This window comes from Genypterus blacodes, unplaced genomic scaffold, assembly GCF_046128005.1.
Source record: "Genypterus blacodes isolate CSIRO-AG114 ecotype Tasmania unplaced genomic scaffold, CSIRO-AGI_Gbla_v1 ptg000072l_1, whole genome shotgun sequence".
Lineage (NCBI taxonomy): Eukaryota > Metazoa > Chordata > Actinopteri > Ophidiiformes > Ophidiidae > Genypterus > Genypterus blacodes.
This window is the reverse complement of record NW_027466882.1, coordinates 161,385-182,800: the sequence shown is the minus strand read 5'-3', so window position 1 is coordinate 182,800 and position 21,416 is coordinate 161,385. Positions and strand designations below refer to the sequence as shown.

Genomic DNA, 21,416 nt, shown 5'->3' with positions numbered 1-21,416 from the left:
AACAAAATATTCTAAGAAATCATGGTGAACTTTTTTTTTTTTTTTATCGAACACGTAACAAACAAGTTTCCAATAGGATGATGTCATATCAAAGCATTTTTTCCGTTATAAAACAGCACTGAGTGGATAAAGACGGTGGAATGTTTCGCTCAGAAATGAGCCGTAACTCTGTCGATCTCCAAAAGGTCATCCAGGATCTAGAGAGGAAGGAACAGAAGGATATGAATTAGAAACGGAACAAGCAAGAACAATTTCGCCGCTTTCTCACATCTACAGCACACTTACTATATCCTGAGTGGTGCCAATTTTCTTGGCCAGCTCACTGCGCTCCATAGTGCTGAGGTACAGGTACTTGTTGAGGAGTTCTCCATCCAGGACGTTTCTCACAGCGTTCTGCAGGCTCCGTCTGTCACTGTGCAGCATTCTGGACGCAAGACGAGCGAGTTGTGTCGTTTGACAAAAGAAAGAAAAATAAGAACTGGCTGATTGGAATCGATGTAAAAACTAATGATGTAATTGAGAATTCAGTGGTGCAAAACAATTACATCACCACAGATGCTGTAAACTTCCCTTTTAAAACACAATGATGCATAAGGGATTAGACAAGATTTAAGTGTAAACAGATGCAAACCTGTAGGCCTTTGGGTTTAAACCAGCGTGATGAGGCAGCATAGTAGTGAGGGCATTCTGCAACATGAGCAGTCGGCGATACGTCTTCTCCTGCATGGGCAGCAGCATCCCGACTCCTCCATCCAGTGTGGCTTCAGGGGGAAAACAGATGGGAGAAAACATAAGTCCAATTCTCCAAACCTCATCTGCTCAGACCTGCAGGAGGATTCCCACAGCAGCATGAACTGGATTTAAATGTGAATGTGAAAGCTAGTTACTACATTAGTAGTCAGAATGTTTGAATGTTACTGTCCTCCTCAGTGCATTTTAGCTTATTATAGACGGGCCCAGGATCATTCAATGCAGAGAATACATTTTGTGTAGGTTTGATTTCAACCTTTGACTGCACATGTCCTTGATTTGCTGAGAATCCTTCAGTAAAGATTGTCTTACTCTGAACACCAGTTATCTTTCTTCATCTGAGCTGATGAACTGCACCACATCCAAGCTATGAATTGCCACCTACCAAACCATGTAATGTGCTTGTTGTCCCAGGTCAGAGCCTTCTTGCTGGCCATGTCCAGGGCTCCTCTGCAGGGCATCCTCCAGAAAGTGTTAATATTGGCTCCGGCGTTGAAGTCCGCTCTCCTCAGCAGCCGCATTCCTCCAAAGCTTTCTTTCGCTGCAACACCAGACCACACATTGTATGAGAAGGACATTTGAGTGGCACATTTGTTTCCATTCCCAAATGAATAGGCCTCTTGCTTACCTTCAGGTAAATACATATATACATAGAGGTTCTTGTCTCGATCCGACACTAAAAACGAAAGAAAAAAAGCGATTAAAACAGAACAAACACATTTAGAGGCCTTAAAATATAATTGAGTCATTTCTGCCATTACCCAAGAATCCAAGCTGGTTGTTATCCACCATGAATTCGATGCTGTAAACCTCCAGAGGCTTTGCATCCTGTGTTACGCAAGAAAACATGAAGTCCCATCAGACAGGGATAAATCCTACACACGGGCTGTGAATCTCCAGCTGCTAACACAACTGGACTAAATCCAAACTCCCCCGGGAGACAAATCCTCAATACTCGGTTGTACCTCCCACTGCATGTACACAGCTCATGGGTAGACAAGAGTCATCACCCTCAATTGATTCAACATCGATTGATTGATTAACTCTGAGCTCAGTATAGAGCTAAGTACAGGCGGGTTCTGAAGTAGTCCAAAGCTGCAATTAGTGAAGGCAGCCAGTCAGTACATATATTTTCTGAACATTGGCTGAGTTCATCAATCGAGGGCAAGTAATGAAGCCACAAGTACCTCTGGAACTTGGCATGAATCATTTGATCAATTAAAGGGAAACCAACTTAAATAGTGCAATTTGAACACAAATACATTGATAAGATGTATTTTGATTCTCACCCTGCTGACGAGCGACAGCGTCTTGCTCTCCTCCTGGTAGCGTAGCAGCGAGATGCTCTTCATCAGGTCGGCGGCCAAGATGAAGTTCTTGATGCTGAACATCTGGTGGATGTATAGCTGCGTGTCGATGAAGGCCATGCCTGTCAGGTCGTTGTCCTTCAGGACCCAGAGGAAGATCTGTGGGGGAAAAACATTTATTGTCTTCCGATGTCAAATAGGGAACAGAGAGCTCCACTAATGTGAAACACAGTCATGAGGGGGGGGGGGGGGAGTGTGTGAGGAGCAGCTGAGACCTTCTGTCCGATGGCTGAGACCAGGTATCCGTGGCAGTGACACAGAGCCGTCACCGGTCCCTTCTGCTCCTTCTCGTAAAGGACTTTGAACTTGTTCTTGGTGAGGGGCTGGCCTGGCTCTGGCACCACTTCAATGATATCCAGGATCAAAATCTGAACAACATCAGACATTGAAACACGTTAGACTGTTTTGGTTCATCAAAGTCAAGTCAGCATAGTTTGAAACCTTGATTGAAGGACTAAAATAGATCGTTCTCAGTTGTTGTGCTTACCCGGCCCCTGCAGGTGACCTCCTCCCCCTGCATCAGGCACGTCCCTGCGGCGATGTAACCCTTGAGCCCAGACACGGTCTCCTGACTCCTCAGTGCCACCGTCTTCATACAGGTCACATGCTCCCACTCCTCCAGGTCAATCCTTGTGCATACAGAGAGATTTAAGTAAAGAGCAACGGAAAAATGTACAAATCCAGGTGAACAGCAGTTCTGAGAATGTGGGGAACTTAATGATATTGACTGATTAATTCACAAAAACAAAGTGTAGAGTTTTCATGGATGCCTAGGTAACTGAAACTGCTCAATCACAAAGACAATTAAGTAGAAGAAAAAAGACGACAAATTAGATGAAGTGCAGAGAAAAGGCAAATGTGTGTGAGGGAGTTTAGGAAGAATTAATGATCAGCTCAGTCAACCAACCAAATAATTAACAAACTAAGGAAATTTAAAGGACCTCAAGTACCAAAAAGAGGGGAACTAGCAGCAGACACATGCAGAACAGATGCTGTACGATGGAATCAGTAAGTTGGTTTCTTAATAAACAAAGTACCGTGTGTTGGGAATGGCCTCCCAGCTGACTGGGGAGATGAGCTGGATGGAAAACCTCTCCTGCTGAGGATTGATGTAGCGTTCATCTGCAGGTGGACAAAGGAAAACCAATACTTAGTACCGCATAACTAAAACAAAGTCAACAACAAAGATACAGAATCTGACATCGCACATTAATAATAATAGTAATTCACAACACTAAAGGCTTCCTTCTTCACTACAACCACATAGACAATGGACAGGAGTGGAAACTAACCAACCTTCTGTAGACCTGCTACCAGTACTCACGCACTCATTCACACACCTCAAACTGCAGTGATGATGTTTGCTATAAAGCCCAACATAATCGCTCATTTATGTGCCCGTTTTCATTGTGTTCTTGTTTTTGTGTCAGCGTTTCTAACTGACCTCGTTCTATTGTCTCGTACTCCTTCTCCTCTCCGGTCATCCTGGGGATACGAGTGCAGGGTTCTTTCACACTGGTACACACAGCGTACACCTGAGAGAGGGGGGAGGGAAAAAAAAGTAAATTACACCGAAAAAACTTCACATCAAAGAGTAATCCCTTCAAAGTCACTCTCATTGATTTGTTTTTCCTCCCACTAGGAGAAAGCTCCTGGGCCTTCATCTCCTGGGCTTTCATCTCAAACTTTTCAAAGCTGTCTGATCGATACCTTGCTGCTCATCGCCGCCGCATGAAAAGCACCGGCAAGGCGACGGCTCGGTCTGAGTTGTGCAGCTATCTAGGGGATGTGTTCCGGGGGTTTTAAGTGTGTCATGTAACTGGTGTTGTTGCCTCCCTTAGCAGTCCTGTGCGTGCGTGCGTGTGTGTGTGTTTGAGTGTGTGAGAGGCACAGACTTACCTTGGATTCAACATGGTAGGAGACATAGTGAACGGTGCATCTCAATGGAATTTTCCTGACCGGCCACGGGGCATCATAGGACAGATATGTGGGCAGGACACTGATTCGCAGCTCCCCCTATTGAGAAAAACACACACACACACACACACACACACACACACACACACACACACACACACACACACACACACACACACAATATAATAATAATACTATAATACTTCAAATAGATGTTTCCTAAACTAGTGTTCACTTCTTTGAATCCTTGTGAAGCCAAGCACGATGGAAACAAATGCGAGGCGTGTGTGTGTGTGTACCTGTTTGTTGAAGTAGAGGAAACCCTTGGGGCAGTTGACGTTATGGAAGGGGGAGAAGGACTCGATGGAGCCGTCGATGGTCATGGGGTGAAGCCTCATGGCTCCTCGAGACGTGACGAGCATCCAGTGGGGAGACGGACCGCAGATGAAAACCTGCAACCACACAGGAATGCGGCGTTCTCAAAGAAGGCATGGCGAGATCTCAAAATGCTCGTGTGTAGATGTTGCCGCTGTTGCGAAATTTCACAATATAAATGGATGAATCGTTTATTTACCCCAGAGTAAGCAGAGATGTCCTCAAAGTATCTGAACCTGGCAACCCGGCTTTTCAGAGCCGTGCCTTCCTCTGCGGCGCCGTCCGACTTCTTATCTTTCTTCAGCTTTGTCTTCTTTTCCCTGAAGTTAATGTTGTGTGGCACCTGTGCACACCAGAGGAACGCCACTGTCAAGATTCATTCCAACCAGAAAGGGATTCATTTGAAATTGCGAACGTCAGTAGTTCTTACTTTCTTGAAGCGCACTTTCAAGTTGTTTTGAGCTTGCTGTTGGTCGTAAGGGAACGCCTCGTAGATCAGAAGTTCCTGTTCCACGTGGACCTACAAAACAAAAACGTACATTTTAATTATCTTTCCAATGAAGGGGGGGAGAGATGAATCAACTTGCACTCCTCCCATCAGATGAATTCTACTTCTACTCTCTTCAGCGCTCACCAGCAAATAGGGCCGGCTGTGATTGTAGCCAAGGGAAACCAGAGACACCTCTTTGACCAACGGGATCTCTCCCTGGCGCGTCACCTCCTCTTTTTTCACCTCGCCCTGTGTTGCCGATTGGCCCGAGGAGCTGTCGACGAGCACTCGCTGGCCGACGGGGAAGTTCTTCACTAGGAATACCAATCGCCATTCGGGGAGTTGGTAAATCTGTTGAAATATTTAAAAGATATGTTGGAACACTACGAAGCTGCATTAAACCATCTCTAGCTAGTAGTGTGATGTGATTTAGCCGTACCTCCATTACACCGTTCTCCCTGACGATCATGCACCAGTGTGTGGGTTCGGCTTTGATCAGGTTTCCCTCGCTCTGCAGCGCTGATGCCAAAGCGGCGCGAGTGGCGTCGTCCTTCGCGAGCGCGTTGGAGTTCGATTCCCCGTATAGCATTTCTTCCTCATCGTCTACTGTGTTACTGCGGACAAAACAAACACAGGAAATAACATACATTCAACATCAACATTAGAATTTTAGTTCTATTGCGGTGATGATGATGATGATGTTGATGCGTACCTGATGTCATGAATGATCGTCTCTGCTTCAGACTGGCTGATTGTTGTGTCCTCTTTGATGGAGCAGCTCACTTTGTTTTCCGTGGTGAACATGCCACTTACGTCTCGGTAGGCACACAGAGCGATCACACGCGATTGCTGCAGGAGAAAACTATTTTAACAGCTGTTGATTCTGCACAAATGAGGTGATGCAATTTGCTCTCGATAGCAACAGACCACCAGAGGGCGCCTTGGTCCAATATACACACATATAAAACCATACGTCATGGAGAGCTGAGAGGCTGGAGGTTTCAGTCCAACCAAAAATGATTACAATAGTCTTAATTACAATGTAAGAGCCAATCAGGGCTGAACTGAGACCCTGCAGCCTCTCGGCACCAGGCCCGATAATGTTTGTTTGTCCTGACAGACTCACGGTGGGGATCTGTGGTTTCTGCAGGGCCAGTCGATGCGTCTTGCCCATGTACGTGTCGCTCTTCAGCGCAAACATGGTGACAACTCCCTCCGCAGTCATGATGATGACATAAGGGTCAGCCAAAGAGCAATGCACTATGGGAGAGCCCAGGTCCACCGGGATAAAGTGAAGCTGTGTCACTGGAGGGGTTAAAAAAAAGAAGGAGAAAACTTCTGAAATAAATATAAGAGATCAAGAACATTATCAACAATTAAACCTTTATCGTCTTCATTCATAAACCATCACAACATAACTTCTAGCTGAACTGTTTGACTTAAATATCATTAAAATTTCCCCTTGATTATTATAGATATTTCTTCCAAATGTTCCAATTTTACCTCCTTCCAGCAGCCGGATGCCCATGGGGGAGACTTGGATGATGTATTTACTGTCACCGATGTTTCCGGCAAAAACGGTCGGTCCCTGGGTCGCAAAGCCACTGGTGTCCAGCTCCATGATCTCCTGGCCGGTCTGAAGGATCTACACAAAACACACACACACACACAGGGGTGGACACCACTTGAGCTGAAGCCACAGCTTAGACATCATAAAAGAAAAAAGCAAAAACAGTTTGGAAGAGAAGTCGCATATGTATTTATATCTATTTTACCATAGTTGAATCCTCTCTGCTTAGAATGAGGAAGCCGTGTTTCTTCTTATCGTCATCCATAGAGGGCTCCGTCTTCTCTTCCTTGTCTTTCTCCTTCTCCTCTTTCTCCTTCTCTCCCTCCTCTCCTTCCTCAGCATTCTCCGCCTCTGTCCCGTCCTCCGACCCGTCGCTTTTCCCAGCCTGGGGAAAGAGAAGGTTCACAAAGAAAAGGTCTCACGGCAAAGGTATTGCACCGGATAGAACCAGATAACTGGAAAAAAACGCAGGGCGAGCAGCGATAGAAAAATGTACCTTTTTATCTTCTTTAGTCTCGTTTGAGATGACTGTCCACATGTCATGGCAACCGGGCAACTCAAACGTGGTGACTACTTGGGGTCGAATACTTCGCTGATAACGGAATGGAGACAAATCAATGCAAGCAAGTAAAAAGTTACAAAAGAGACTATTAATACATTCAACAGGATACTGCAGCTGCAACATTGCATTATTTTTTGGCAGTTATTACAGATACAGATATTCGTCTTAATATTAAATTCTAAACCTTCACATTTATAACTTAAGTACATTGATACATCCAATTTCAAAATGTCATACTTAAAGTGTATTCTTCTATAAATTGCCATTCAATATGATTTATCAGAGTCATTGAACCATGTTTATTTATAAATATTTAGGTTTTCCAGAATTGTTAAGCAACACATGTACCCTAGTGTTTCAATTATACAGATCTATTTGTCCATTTAAGTCCTGACTGAGCCAACTTGTGTCTGGGGTGTTTACAGGCTACTCCATTGATCTCTGAGGCAGCCCTGGTAAACCCAGACGTCACTGTAGCACCGTCACTGGACCTGTGGCAGATGGGCCTCACGACCACAGGTTTTAGGACAGTGCAGAAACAAATCTCACGCATCGACTCGTAAATGAATCGTGCACAAATACATAAATAAAAAAATCGAAATCCCTTGTGTGGGAGGGTTTACCTGAAGTACAGACAGTGCACCGTTCTTGCCAAATCCAGAACACACCACAACTTCCAGGTCCGGCTCAGGGTTGTCCTGGAACTGTGGGTGTAACAAAAATCTGACGGTTATATCTGTGCACAAGTATGAGTAGTAAAAAAAATGTATAAATTGAATACACAAGCACTGAAATGAGTTTTTAATGAATGTACCTCTTCTGACAGAAAGGCAGGCTCCCCCATGGAGGCATTCCCACAGGGTCCGATATTCAGAATGCTATCACACACCTGTATGACAACACAGGTGAGTCTCCTTTTATAAACTTCAACGTAAATCATAGAAGACAAAACAACAACGGCAGCCGTTGCTTTCGCTCACCTCAAAGGAATAGGTGGCCAGCTGAGTGCCTGACTGAGCCTCGCTGCCGTACACCTCAATCTCATCCACCTCATCTGTCGTGATACAGAAGTCAGCTGACAGATAATACTTTTATTTCTGGCCCACGTCAAAATTCAGTTTACATACCGGTCCAGTTGGTGGATTCGATTCGCTTCTTTTTGTTTGGTGGTTCCTCCTGGAATTCATTAGCAACGACTTAGTATTAAGAAGATTGTAAACACAAACTGTCAAATAAGATAATACTACTTCCAACTCACCTGCTTATCTTTATCCCTGTCATTCTCCCTTTCGTTGTCCTGCGTTTCTCTCCCTTCTTCTTGTGTCGTCTCCTGCAGCTTCTCTGTGTACTTGAGGAGCAGAGAGTTTCCCAGACGGGATCCCAGGAAAAGGTAGCCTGGCTCCATGGTCACCATCTGTAAGAGGAGAGTTCAGACTCAATGAAATGTACGATATACAGTATGGCTGATAGCTGAGTACTTCAGAACTTCATCACTTCAAATGTCAGCTGGAACTTCTGTATTCTGGCAGTGGCTTTTGGATGTCTTTGTCTAAACAGTAGTTGTGAAAGTAATACAGTAGGAGTAATAATACTAGTAGCAGGAAAGGGTTGATCACCACTGTTGGAAGTCTGATCCCTTTCTGATCACAGGTATAATAAAATCCAATGTACTGTGGGGGTACAGCAGTTGTCAAAATCAACCAAGACACTTGAACGAGTTCTAAGCACATGGTCGTGTGAGCGACTGAACTGAAGCGCATCACAGAATCGATAAAGCAGCTAATAACTTTTTGAACTTCTGTGTTTTGCTGAAGAATAACGAGAGGCTGTGCAAATTCTGTCCAAACATCCCAGCCACAGCAGCTTTTTAACGACACTTCCTCTATGGGTGTTGTAGAAAACACTATAGGAATCTATATTGCGTATTATATGAAGTAATATTAAGGTAGAAAGACTGTAATGTGCAGCCCTATAATGTAGGAAAATAGAGAAAATAGTCCAAAACGACCAAGGACCAAAGTCCAAACAAAATGAGGACATCCTGGGTAGTTCAAGCATTAGTAGTAGTAGTAGTAGTAGCAGTAAAACCTTTAGTTTAGTTAAGGGTGAGTGTATCACAGATGTCATTTCAGATGCATTTTCTTAAACCAATAAATGCTTGTTTGGGTTAAGCTGCCTGATGGTAAGTTCATTTCACAAGTGTCACTCAAGCCCAACGCCCCGCAACACCTTCTGTATCTGTGCATAGATACAGGGAGGATCAGGGGCACAGTCAGAACATTTCCTCATCAGAATATCCGACAGGTAACACTTACACAAGTGGTCAGGACACTGGCAGCAGCTTTGTCAAAGTGAAAAGCCCGGACGCTCCTCATGCCGTCGGTTATGAGGGTTAACACATAACTGCAAAGGGGAGAAGACAATAGTCAGACAAGGCTCATAAACCTCCATCAAACTTCACATACTCCATGATGTCCATGACAGTGACCGTTATCTACTCACATTTCTCCTCCTTTCAAAGAGATGACCATCTTATCGTAAGCAATGAAGTCTGACTGGCCACAGTCGAGTGTGATCCTCACTTCATCCTGTACACCTGGACACCCAAAACAGATTATTCAGTGATGTGTACCAAGAGATATCAAACATCCTGTACAGCAATAAGGTCAGATATCAAAGATTACAAGCATAGATGCAGGTGGGTTAAGATGAGAATGCTTACGCAGTGGGAAAGCTGTGGTCCCAGTCGTTTGCGAATTGAGAGAAACTCCATATGGCGGAACACTCTGATTCAGATACAGCAAAGAATTCACAGCAAAAACCACAACACCACCTGGAAAAATTAGACATACAATCAGCACATTCCTTTAAAACAATCATAAAGAGATTAGGCTGTGGTTTAATGGGATCCGTGTTAAATCCTGAGCTCACCAATTGGCTTGGGAACAGCCATGACCTGTGTACAGTCAAATGGGAGATTGCAGAGAGACCAGATGACAGGATGGACCTTCTGCATGATGTTGAGGGAGATGGCCACGATGCTACATGTGTCCTGCCGCACAGCCACACGCCTGGCAGAGAGAGCAGAGAATGACAGTCATCAATACTTGCATTAATACTCATTTACACATGCAGAATCAGACTACAGACTGAATTACTCATAACATAACAGCAGTCAACAGCAGAAAGTGGCCATTTTAGATAGCAGCGGGATGGACTGACCCAGGCCATGTCTGGTTGGGCTCAAACAGGATGAGCAATGTGGGCTCATAGTAGCCATGGAGGAACTTCATATCGACAATGTTCAGCAGCTTCTCATCCAGCTCACGGACATCAATGATGTAGCTCGGTAAGAAGCTGGATTTAGGTCTGCAGATGAGATACAGAGACAGTGTTACACACAGTTGGGAGCATTAGGCATTACTGATTTTACTCAGGTGTCTTAGAGAGGACCTCCTCCTAACCCACGACTACTCTGTGGTGCACCTCCATACAGGATGGCAGCCCCTAAGACCTGAAGAAACTAGGTAAAACAACCCTGGAATGTATAGCAAACATACCCTTCTCCGACTCCGCCCTCCTGTTCATCCGTTAACGTGTCCTTTCTGAACGGCAACACCACCAGCTGTGTGCCATAAATCAGCATGACCGCACAGCGATTCTCTGGATCTACACGAACAATGGGAATGTGTACATTTTGTACAAAGCCATCCTGCAAATTTGAAAGAACAGAGAAAGAATAGCTTTATATTGCTATACTATTAATACATCTATGTGTCAGTTTCATAGATTTGTTGACAGATACCACAGTTGAACCATATCAAAGTCATTTTTTCAACATACTCTGAGCTCTGGCTCCTCAAAATAATGAAGAGAGAGTGTCTTGAGGTCGTGTGTCCCTGGGTCATACTCTACCACGGACAACTGATGAGAGATGAGAGAAAAAATACATCCAGGGATTAGGACAAAAGCACTTTTAACTTTCGCATGCTTAGGGTCTGTGTCTTGGTCAGATGCTGATACCTTGGCATCTTTGAAACTGAGGAGGAGTGCATCTCTGTTGGCTCCTACAAGCTGCACACTGGCCATGGACATGATATTGCCGAAGAGTGAAAAGGCCGCCACCTGCTCCAGCTTCTCCTTACGGGACTTTCCATCTGTAAAGGGCGAGAGTGGTTTCTAAACACAAATACACCACTTATGTTACTGTCATTCATTCCCAAAATACGTGAATATGGACATACCTGAAGACTTGTCGGGCTTTGACGTACTCTGTAATAACAGTGGAGATTATTTATCAATCACTCAGTCTATCAATCAGTTGCTCCAGCAATATTTGAATGAATGAATCAAGCTCAGCGGAAGCATGTTTACCTCCACATCATGGATTATCCTGTAGACAAAGAGCTGAGATGTTCCAGCAACAACCAAATTCTTCTCCTTACTGGAAATAAAGTTGCAGTAGACAGAGAATTCCACCGAAGTCGGGGTGTGGGCTTGTTTGTACACAGCATACATCCTGGAAGGTTGAGCTCAGCATCTGTTTAGTAATCAGCATTCACGTTTACTATCATAAATGCACACAGTTTGGTCCCCTCAAGATCAGAAAATCATTTACAAATGTAAGTTACACCGGCGTATTTGCAGCAAACATTAAGTTGACATAACAGCATCATCACAGCATCAACTTGATCTCTGACAAATGATACTGCTGCACAATCAATTACCAGGCCAGCTCACAGTTTATCTAAAGCTGTTTCCCCGCCAAGTAATGAGCTTTAAACATTATTTATTATATGAACTTTTCAAGACATGCCAGTATCTCTAACAAACCAGTCATGCACATATGTTAGCGCGCGTTCACGCTTATTGCTGGCATCATAGAAACATTGTGTGTGTAAAGTACCGGTGTTGCTAGCTTTATTAGCTAAGTGGCTAGTACATGCAGGTTTAGCTTAGCACTTTAGCTAGCACGGCACTACAATGCGTGCACCCGATTGTAATTTCGTCTGAATGTTTTGGCAAATTGTGAATTAAAACAGTTCACATACCTATCACAAACACGTCATCGGAGTCTGTAGCTTTAATATTCCCTCTTCTGTTTACATTTAGTATGTCATCTTCCGTTTTAAGCTAGCAGTTAGCAATTGTTTGAGTAATGTTGTGGTGGGTACTCTGTGTTCTTCCGGTCTAATTATATTTCAAAACAAAAGTCTGAGAACCCAGACACCGCCAAGGTCCCGGGGGGTTTCAGTCGACGACATTCAGGAATGAAAGGTAATTTAATTTCAATATTATTTTATTTAAATGTAACGGGGTTGAGCAAATGGCTATTTTGATCATAAATATAAAATAATTATAAAATAATTAAATAATACAAACCTGCAGTCAAATTCTGCTATATTTATTATGTATCAGTTAATTATGGGTACATCGACAAACATTACTTGGGAATCTAAAATACAAATTCTTACAACTACATAGCAAAATCTAGGTTGTTTCAATACAAAATGGAATATTTATACAGCTTGTAAAAACAGATAACTAATTTCTGAATGTATGTCTATTTGCCATTTGCTGTGTGCCGTATTTCTACCTTCTAGTCTACAGAGTACAATAGACTCTTAAACCAAATAGCAACACAAAAAACCTTAAGTAAAGAAATCTCAGAAACAAAATTAAATTGAGTTCTGTATTTTACAGCATATAGGAGCCCCCTGAACATGTCTTGCCATTCAGTCACCAGATCTTGTATGTTTGCTGTATTATGCAAAAGAACAGGAACCTCAATTTGAATATCAAGTCTGAGGAAAAGCTTTGTAAATGACACAAAACGCTCAAATTGCAAACTGTTTTCGTTTATTAAAACAAACAATATTCACTGGATGTGGAATGTGACAGAAATGCAAGGTTTACAATTTACAATTAAGAAACTGAGACACTGTAAACAATTTAAAATAATGTAAAGGGAATTGTCAAAATAGAGCCTAAATTCATCTAATGTCATAATGATCAACAAAAAAAGTGTGTGGCAGGAATGGCTGCTGGACTGCTAGTTTCTATCCAAACATTAAACTGCATTCGTTCAGTTATTAAGCTTGCAGGGAGCCCTACTCTTTACATCCCAGCCATGACAGCCATCACAGAATAAACATTTTGTAAGACAAATCAATGTGATTAAAGATGCAAACGATGCACTAGAACACAAAACCCCATCAGAAATCATATCAAAGCAGAAAAATGATGACAAAAACAGCACTTTCCCCTGGTTTTACAGCTGTGCTCTACCGGCGAGTACTTTTCTTCATCGGTGGATGTTCTGGCAGGTTATGAGATATTCTGGATAAGCCTGTGTATCGTTGAAGATGACAAACATTGAGGGCTTGGTAATGCTGTCTGTCACGCTATCGTATCTGAGAGGAATGTCATCGCTTTCCTTCAGAGGGGCTGTCTTCATCGTATGGCTGCCTCTCGTGTAGTCTCCGGTCAGCACTTTAGACACAAACACAAACTTGTTTCCGTCTAAGTTCGGCGGTGAATACTGATCCTGGACAGACAGCGCAGAGTTGATGGCGAAATACACCCCCTGACCAAAGGCGGTGGCTGTGTAGAGAAACAAATGCATCACAAAGTTATTCCCAAGATGAGGACGTACCAAGAAGAGACAAACTTAGAGAACAGTGGTATTACAGAACAGTACCATTCTTTCCACAGAAGCTCCTGTTGAATCCATGAATGCAAATCTCTTTCACACTGGTCTCACTCGTGCCGTGGTAGAGAGTTCGTTCGACTTCTGGATTTGTGGCTCGCTGAGTTACGCTGACTTTCTTCAGCCTGTACTGATTGTAGAGTAGCCGGTTCACAAGCTTCTCCACCTACAAATCAAACTCGTGTTACTACATGTTATCACATAATTGCTCCAATACAAAACATACAGTATATAGTTTTCCACCTGTATGATTCTTATTTTGCTGTGGGATTCTTGTATCGTCTCATAGAAACTCTTCACCACTTGCTGAAACTCATCAGACTCCTCATCCACTTTGGCTGCTTGTGGCAGGTTTGACAGCAAAGAATATTCCTCGTCTGTTGAGACAAGTTTTTGATATATAAAACATCATGTAGCAATCAAACACATCTTGAGAGTATCTTTAACATCACGCCACACTAACAATAAGTCCTCTTTACCTGCCATGTCTTCATTTAATTCCCCTAAACTGAGTAACTTCCTTGAGATCTGCACAGATTTCCCTGAAACAATGTTGTATTCTTGCATCTTCTCAAAGTTAATGATGTGGGGCTGGTTGTCAAGCAAGAGGTCAACTTTCTTCTGTTTCATCCTCCAGGCATTTTCAACGAACACCAGGAGATCGGGCGAATAAGGTGTCGTGGCTGCGTTGGCTGGATCGTGCTGCAACCATTGGATTGTTCTCAGGATTTCCCGATCGGACGCTGTACAGGACATTTTCTGCAGCAGCAGCTTCACATCTGGCAGTGCTTCCTCCACATACTTAGTGAACCCAGAAACAATGATCGCCGTTCCCTGAACCTGAATCTCCACTCCGTGCTTCCTTTTGATCATCTCGATACACTTCTTGTGAAACTCTGATATGCCCTGCAAACTACGGTTCTCCAGTTTCTCCTCCACTTGTCTCTGAGTAACCTTCTTCCCCAACGCTATGTCCACTCGAATGAGGTCACAATTATAACTTGCAAACACCACTATTTGGATGGTGTTTGCTGCCTGGATGACATCTTGTAAGGATTTATCAGTGCCCTTCTCCACTATGTTGACTTGCGGGCTCATCTCGCTGCTATTGGAAGGACCTACGTCTTCAATCATTTTTTTGGACAGTTCCAAGGCCTTTTGCAGATCTTCCTCCTCATTACCCAGGGACCAGTTAGTCGTCTCCATGGAGTACTGGATAGCTAGAGAGAGTTGAGCCTCTTCTTCGAGATTACAAGGAGAAAGGGCGAGGGGTTCATCACCCACTGATTGTAGTCCGCTTGTAGTATTTCCTTCTGCTGAGCACTGGGCTGGATCGGAAATAAGTATTCCATCACTGTCCTGGTTTGTCTCGCAGGCACTGTCCCCAGCAGTGTAAAGATCCACATTATCCATGTCTTCGACCGTGCTTGAAGTGCTTTGACCTTCCTCCATTTTTTCATCAGTGACTGACACGGTACTCGTTGCCTCCTCGGAAAGGCCTGCAAAAGAAGGAAATAAATTGTTTGAAAATGCACATAAAGAGGAGAAAGTAGCAATGACAAAAGATACTTGAAGGTTGCTACCTCTGGAGCTACTATCTGGAGCTCCACTTTGATTGGGATCAGTGGCGCAGAGTGGTTGTGGTGCCTGTTCGGAACCATCTGAAGACACTTTCTGGAAGTTTGTATGTGCCATTGCCTTCACTGCAGCATCAAAAATGTCCTGAAAACAAAAGAATGTGTCAACAATTAACGCAGTACATAATACTGTGTGTATCTACCAACATTAAAGGGAAAGAGACACTCACAGTAGTTCATATGATCATGTGTTGTGTCTTTAACTGAATTAGCTGGTTCTGACTTATAGTTCCAACCCATTCATGTTGTAATGTTTCCATTGCTGTTGCTCATTAAGAATAAGACAGCATCGATTTTTCAGATAAGAATTAAATGAGATTTTCAACTTCTACACAGAAAGATTTCGAAATCTAAATATTATTTTACAAATTTGAAGATCATACAAAACAAAAATCCAGTTTCAAGTCTCTTCGGTTGATCTTCTAATAAATCAATCTAAAATCCATAGTTTATTTTGGGAGAATGGCCATTTATGTTGCTAATTCTTTCCCAGTTGATGTCCAAATGCATGCATGTGTTTGTGTTTGCAATTGTTTTCATTGCCTTGAATCCAAGTATAACAGAAATTCTATTTGCAAGTAACTGCACTGGATAAACCTTCAGCAGACACGGGTCATAAGCGTCAAAATAGTAAATAGTATTTCTGTAATACAAAACGGATGCATTGACTTGTGCCCTACAGAGGCAGATTTCGCCTCTGGCTAGATGTTGTTTCAAGACTAGAGAGCTCATCAAATTAAGATCTAACTGACCGAAGAGTGCCATGGTAACAACACACCGCCTCGAGGCAGAACGCTTCACTCTGCAGCCTCGAAAACTGAACTCTTGCTCAGTTCCCTTCTCTACATTACCTGGTTTTGAAAAGGTGTCCAGTGCACACTTTTCAGGATGATATAGACCTGGAACTTTCTCTGCATGTCCTTAATGAGTTTGGTGCACTCTTCTCCGAGCAGATAGCGAGCCACTCCCGGAGCGCTCATTGTGATGGTCCTGGTGCAGATGGAGGAAACCACACCTTGCAGGACCTCCTCGGCCATTTGGCAAGACGCAGCATTGCCGTGGATCTGACAGTATCATTAACAGGAAAGAGGGAAGATGACAACATCCAAAACCAAATACTCATTAATCAAAAGCGTCATGACGTCTCTTACCTTTAGCCCACAGGTTCCAGGTTCAGCTTCCAGTGGGAAAATAGATACTTGATCCATTTCAGCCAACAACTGATGAAAATGAATCTGGATGTATTTCAGCACGCCTGGCTCCATATTGATGACGGAGTCCCTTTCGATGGGCGTGCTGAGGAACTTCACAATTTCTGTCTGCTTGTCCCTCTCCATGCCTTTCAGGGTCAAGACATCGATGGACCCTTGTTCCGACAGCCTCACAGAGGAACATTTCAGAGCCTGGAGGAACTCAGACCACTCCCTGGAGTATAGCATGCACTCGTATTTCTTGTCCATTGGTATGCTAAGCTCAGCCAATTGGGATTGTAAAAAGCTACATGCCTGGGTGAGCAGGTTCTGAGAAGATGATGTCAACACAATATCACAGTCTAATACGGTGTAGACGGCTGGCAGTCCACTTTGATTTAGAGTTTTCATTAGCATGTCTTTTACATCTGTTTTTTCAAGAAACTTAGCCTTTTCGGGATCGACTGTGAATTGCGTCAGGGCCACACTGCCAAAAAACTCCAAGATGGCCTGCTGGAGCTGATGCATTCGGGGTCGGTCAGTTCCTGAAATGTGCACGCCGTCATCTTTGACTTGGATGAGGACATCTGGATGAGCCTTTTGAAGGTCCTGAAAGGTATTGAGTTGAAACAAAGCCAGTTTAATTGAACCAGCCACAGCAACGTGGCACGAGAGCAGCTCTGTTTCCTTTGCGTCAGCCTCCATGGTTTCCTCTTCCACCTGTGCTACTGCGTCACAGTTGGCAAGAGGTTCAGAGGCAGCCTCGGAGGACCAGTTGTCCGCACTGACCGCAATGGGAGAACTGGTCTGAATATCACACAGTTCCTTTGGGCTTTCATCAGCGATGTCGAAGCTGCTACTTTCAGTGCGTTGCTGTGTTACAGGTTCAGTAGTGTGAAGAAAATCAAAGTAGGGCTTCACTACCAGGTCAGCATTATCCAGTTTGTGTGGACGATCCAAGACATGCGTCACAGCTGTTAAAATGAAAGACATTGTGCTTAAAAAGGAAAACCACAAAGGAGCAAACATGACAAATCATGACCTAGAGAGCTATAATAGTATGCAAAACTTACCCTCAAAGCCTACAAAGGACACCTTAGCAGTACCCTCTGACATCATGACGACCTCCTTCACCTTCTGATTCCCACCTCGCGAGCTCTCAAAGTACAAAATAAGCATGTCTGTAATGGTGCCGGGGTGCAGGTTCTCCACTATGATGGAATCAGTTTGCTCAATCTGTTCAAGAGTGATTCTGGACCCTTCTAGTGGCCTACTGGAGATCTTTGCACAAAGGTTTTTGAAGTCTATAAAAGAAGAAAAACATTCCATTGTCGTACTTTCAGAACTTTGAAACACCATGAAATACTATCATTAAAAGTTGTACTATCTACTTCACCTTTAGATAAGGGTTGATTGAGTTGAATAAGGACCACATCTTTCCCTGGAGATGGATACAGGGTGTAGTCCTCTACATCCAGTCCCATCAGGTTCTCCACATAGAGCTCTAGCATCTCAGTACAGGTGCTGGGGTTGAGCCCACGCAGCAGCAATCTGCATTGGTCCTTTGAGGGAGGCTTTCTCAAAGTCAGTTCAGCGTTATGCAGCACATGGTGCACTTTAGACAACACCTGGGCTGCAACTGGAACAACAAATAACAATAATGATTAGTAGAAGTAGAAGTAGATTATTGTGGTGTTCCCATGGGTATTTGCAGAGAAACAACAATGTCTGAGCAAATGATAACTTCATCGCAATTATGTAGTATATTATAATATAAGTACAGGAGGAGGCCAGACAGTTGAGACCGATATTAGAGCACTTCTGCCTGAAAACATTTGCAGTGGTTGGCAATTGTACTAGTAATACTGGTTATCCTTCCTAAGATACACCTCTTTGAAAAAGAACACAGCGCAAGTAAGGTCAGAAATACATCTATACTTTGTGATGACCATGAAGAGCTACTTGCCTTCTGCCTCTTCAAACACAAGCAGGGCCCGGTCACCTTGCTTCGCCACAGAAACAAGTGTCCCTCCTCCAGAGCGCCGTTTGTTCTCAAAATAGAGAAGGAGTAACTCCTCGTCCACTTCTTCAGGCAACCCCAGGACCTCCACGGTCCTCTCCTCCTGATTCTCCACAGGCATTCTGATAAATGGAAGAAACAAACGTGTTCTTAAACAGCCAGGGTGACTCAATGCAAGCAGATGTTTAGGTTTGGGATAGATGTAACCACACACACCAGAAAAACATACACTCTGGTATTAAGAGATCATTAAATTGTGTTTGCAGGACTCAAAAAATATACAAAAGGGCAGTTATACCATGATAGACTATCAATAAGTTCGTTTGGATCCTGTTACATATAAAAATAATACTAAAATTCATCATTATTATAAATATTTGAAGGTCTGTGCTCTCTCATCTCGTAAATTAATCCAATAACTTTTCATAGCATCAGGATACATTTCCAAACCTCCAAAAACAAGACCTGTTCACTTATTTAGCAGTTATTTAGGTTTTCGGTGCTGTATTTTGTAATAAGGGGGTTGTTGTGCTACTTTAGGAGTTTCAAAAAAACAAAAGGGACGAAAAAAAAGACGACCATGTTTATGAACTGTGTCTGTCTGTGGCCTGCAGGAAAGCAGCAGGACGTAGCAGGAAAGAGTTAGCTACTTTAATTTCAGTAGAGCATTAATATAACACAGACATTTAGTGCCCGGAACTGCTAATTTCACTGCGTAGTTAAACACAAACTTCATGCAGCTTCATTGCTGCGCTGTAATTTTCATTATGTAGAAAGTGAAACCAGTGCTAACGACGTTTCGTTCTTCATCACGGAGCAGAAGTTGATAGCAAAAAATGTTCGTGCTATTTTTAAAGTACAATTATTAAACTCGTTTGTACGAAAGCCGAATATATGATAACGAATAGCTTACCTGGGCTACAAGCGAAACATTAGCGCCAGAATAATGTCCGTCGAAGGTGTTCAAGTGACTGTTACTTCCTTGTTGTATCGCATGGTCAACACTAGGGGGCGTTTCTGTAGCTTCTATTAAAGGGAACAGCTCTTCATTTTAATCTTAATATGAATGAAGTGAGCAGTTTCTTTGTGTCACGCAGAGTCCAAGCTGAGAAAGATATGATAACTTTGTATTTAGAACCATTGATAATGTTATTTTGGAGCAATAACCACCAAAACAAGCTGTTGTCTGAGGGTCCTGTAGGTTCCCAGTTGTTGTGGTCTCTGAGGCCCCCAGAAAGCAGTGGCCCCCCCTAACTTCCAATTTAACACTAATCCTAAACCTCAACTAACCAATTTGAGCCATATTTAAGACCTTATGATGATGTCTGTCCATGACATCACTTTCATCCTATGCATTTATGCTGTTTTATTTAGTCAGAACAGGTATTAACTTAAACAACAGATGGAACTGATTGAACAGATTCAATTCCCATAAATATATATAAAAGATCAAAAAGCACATGTGAGAGTAGATGCGAATGTCCAAAATTTTAAGTTAAAGTGTTGCAAAGGTGTGAACAGGATAGAACAAATAAGTGAAGGCCTGCATGTAAGGGAACAGCACACATACACACACACATACACACACAAAGTGAATGAAAAGAGGATTGGGGTAACAGAGGCTCCCCACACGACTCCTACATAACAGCCATGGCACACGACTATCAGAGACATGATTATTTACCTGTGGCTTGGGGAGTTCCATTGACTTGGTTGGTTTTCGTTGGCTTGAGCCAATCTGTTGCGCTTGGCATTGCATCTTAACAACAGTGGTGGTTGCTTGTTCTTCGGCATGGTGCAAATAGTTTCTCTTTGGAATTGCAATGGGTGACCTGTTGGTTTGCCTTTGTTCTCCAGTGTGTTCTCCAAGTAGTTTTGAACAGAATGTGAGTAGAAAAAAGTAGTTTTGCCTGTTCATTATGCAAATTGGCCCCCATGAGATCATTATGCTGTCACTAACGACTGTGGCATCATTCATGGTGATGTCATCCATTCACGTCTCCCATCTGCCACTAATATTAATTCTCATAATTTGTTTCTTGCAAATGAAACACAATATAAACATTTAAAGTACATGTCACTTCCTGGACCCTTTGTGTTACAACATCACTACTAACATTACTACTTCACTTCCAAGTTTCAAAATACCATCTATTTTTGCTGGTTCAAGAAATTATCGTGCTATATAATAACACATCTGGGTTTGGTTTTTAACAGCACATGTGTTAGTGTTTGTGTTGACCATTTTGATGTTATTCCTGTGTAAATATTGTTAACACAGTGGTTATGTCTAAATGTAATGTGTAAACTAAGCTGTCCTGTATTAAAGTGCATTTCCTTATCATATGCGGTAGGTTTGTCATCAGTCTCGTAAATGTAAACAAATCACAGTAAAACAACGCTAGAGGGCGCCAAATCTTACACCGTATTTCTTTAAATTATACTTTCACAATAAGTACATCAATACAATTCGATTTGATGCCCATTTTAGGGTTTATTAACATAATAAGACATTTAGTACTCATATTGTATCTGTACAACCTTGAGTGTCTTCTTCGTCCCATTGTAGTCACAGAATAAGCTGGAAGGCATTTAATCACAACGTGACACTGACTAAGTGTCTTTGAGACATCCATGCTGCAGTGAATCTAAACTATGCTGAATCGTGGCTATTTTCTCTAAGGTTTCCATTTCTAATTTCCAATGTTGTCAAAAGGTGGTGAGGCTGTCACATTTCAAAGGCTCTAAATGCAGCCAAGAAATGCAGCTTGTTCTGGGTAGAATTTGGAGGACACAGCCACTATATCCTTTGGGCCCCTCAGTATAAAG

General features: G+C 42.9%; 2 protein-coding genes across 2 annotated transcripts; both read right to left on the bottom strand.

Annotated features, from left to right (window-relative positions):
* Window positions 1–38: 38 nt before the first annotated feature.
* Window positions 39–12,209, bottom strand: cpsf1 (cleavage and polyadenylation specific factor 1). The gene is made up of 38 exons (XM_076157118.1): window positions 12,083–12,209; window positions 11,406–11,571; window positions 11,276–11,303; window positions 11,055–11,188; window positions 10,875–10,955; window positions 10,592–10,743; window positions 10,254–10,400; window positions 9,963–10,102; window positions 9,754–9,864; window positions 9,534–9,627; window positions 9,347–9,434; window positions 8,290–8,445; window positions 8,159–8,207; window positions 8,012–8,085; window positions 7,846–7,920; window positions 7,655–7,735; window positions 6,966–7,061; window positions 6,675–6,854; window positions 6,403–6,544; window positions 6,026–6,204; window positions 5,612–5,748; window positions 5,339–5,513; window positions 5,044–5,250; window positions 4,840–4,929; window positions 4,609–4,752; window positions 4,334–4,486; window positions 4,017–4,133; window positions 3,562–3,652; window positions 3,155–3,239; window positions 2,605–2,746; window positions 2,333–2,485; window positions 2,040–2,216; window positions 1,512–1,578; window positions 1,379–1,426; window positions 1,136–1,291; window positions 632–761; window positions 286–424; window positions 39–197 (listed from the first exon to the last, which is right to left on the bottom strand). Exons 2-38 carry the CDS (start codon window positions 11,547–11,549, stop codon window positions 150–152), a joined length of 4,410 nt encoding a protein of 1,469 aa, XP_076013233.1. The 5' UTR covers window positions 11,550–11,571; window positions 12,083–12,209; the 3' UTR covers window positions 39–149.
* Window positions 12,210–12,419: 210 nt separating this feature from the next.
* Window positions 12,420–19,575, bottom strand: parp10 (poly(ADP-ribose) polymerase family member 10). Its single transcript, XM_076157157.1, has 11 exons — window positions 19,501–19,575; window positions 18,534–18,709; window positions 17,964–18,206; window positions 17,641–17,871; window positions 16,529–17,541; window positions 16,229–16,441; window positions 15,324–15,462; window positions 14,220–15,239; window positions 13,984–14,117; window positions 13,732–13,906; window positions 12,420–13,634 (listed from the first exon to the last, which is right to left on the bottom strand). The coding sequence occupies exons 2-11, from the start codon at window positions 18,706–18,708 to the stop codon at window positions 13,336–13,338; spliced, it is 3,642 nt and encodes a 1,213-aa protein (XP_076013272.1). The 5' UTR covers window position 18,709; window positions 19,501–19,575; the 3' UTR covers window positions 12,420–13,335.
* Between the last annotated feature and the right edge of the window lie 1,841 nt (window positions 19,576–21,416).

Coding starts and splice junctions, on each gene's coding strand:
- cpsf1 (XM_076157118.1), bottom strand. CDS start 11,549: ATGTATGCTGTGTACAAACAAGCCCACACCCCGACTTCGGTGGAATTC. Junction 11,189..11,275: donor AAAGCCCGACAAGTCTTCAG/GTATGTCCATAT, acceptor CGCCCTTTACAG/ATGGAAAGTCCCGTAAGGAG. Junction 5,514..5,611: donor ACGATCATTCATGACATCAG/GTACGCATCAAC, acceptor TTTTGTCCGCAG/TAACACAGTAGACGATGAGG.
- parp10 (XM_076157157.1), bottom strand. CDS start 18,708: ATGCCTGTGGAGAATCAGGAGGAGAGGACCGTGGAGGTCCTGGGGTTG. Junction 15,463..16,228: donor GGACACCTTTTCAAAACCAG/GTAATGTAGAGA, acceptor TTTTGTTTTCAG/GACATTTTTGATGCTGCAGT. Junction 15,240..15,323: donor TCCAGATAGTAGCTCCAGAG/GTAGCAACCTTC, acceptor CTTCTTTTGCAG/GCCTTTCCGAGGAGGCAACG.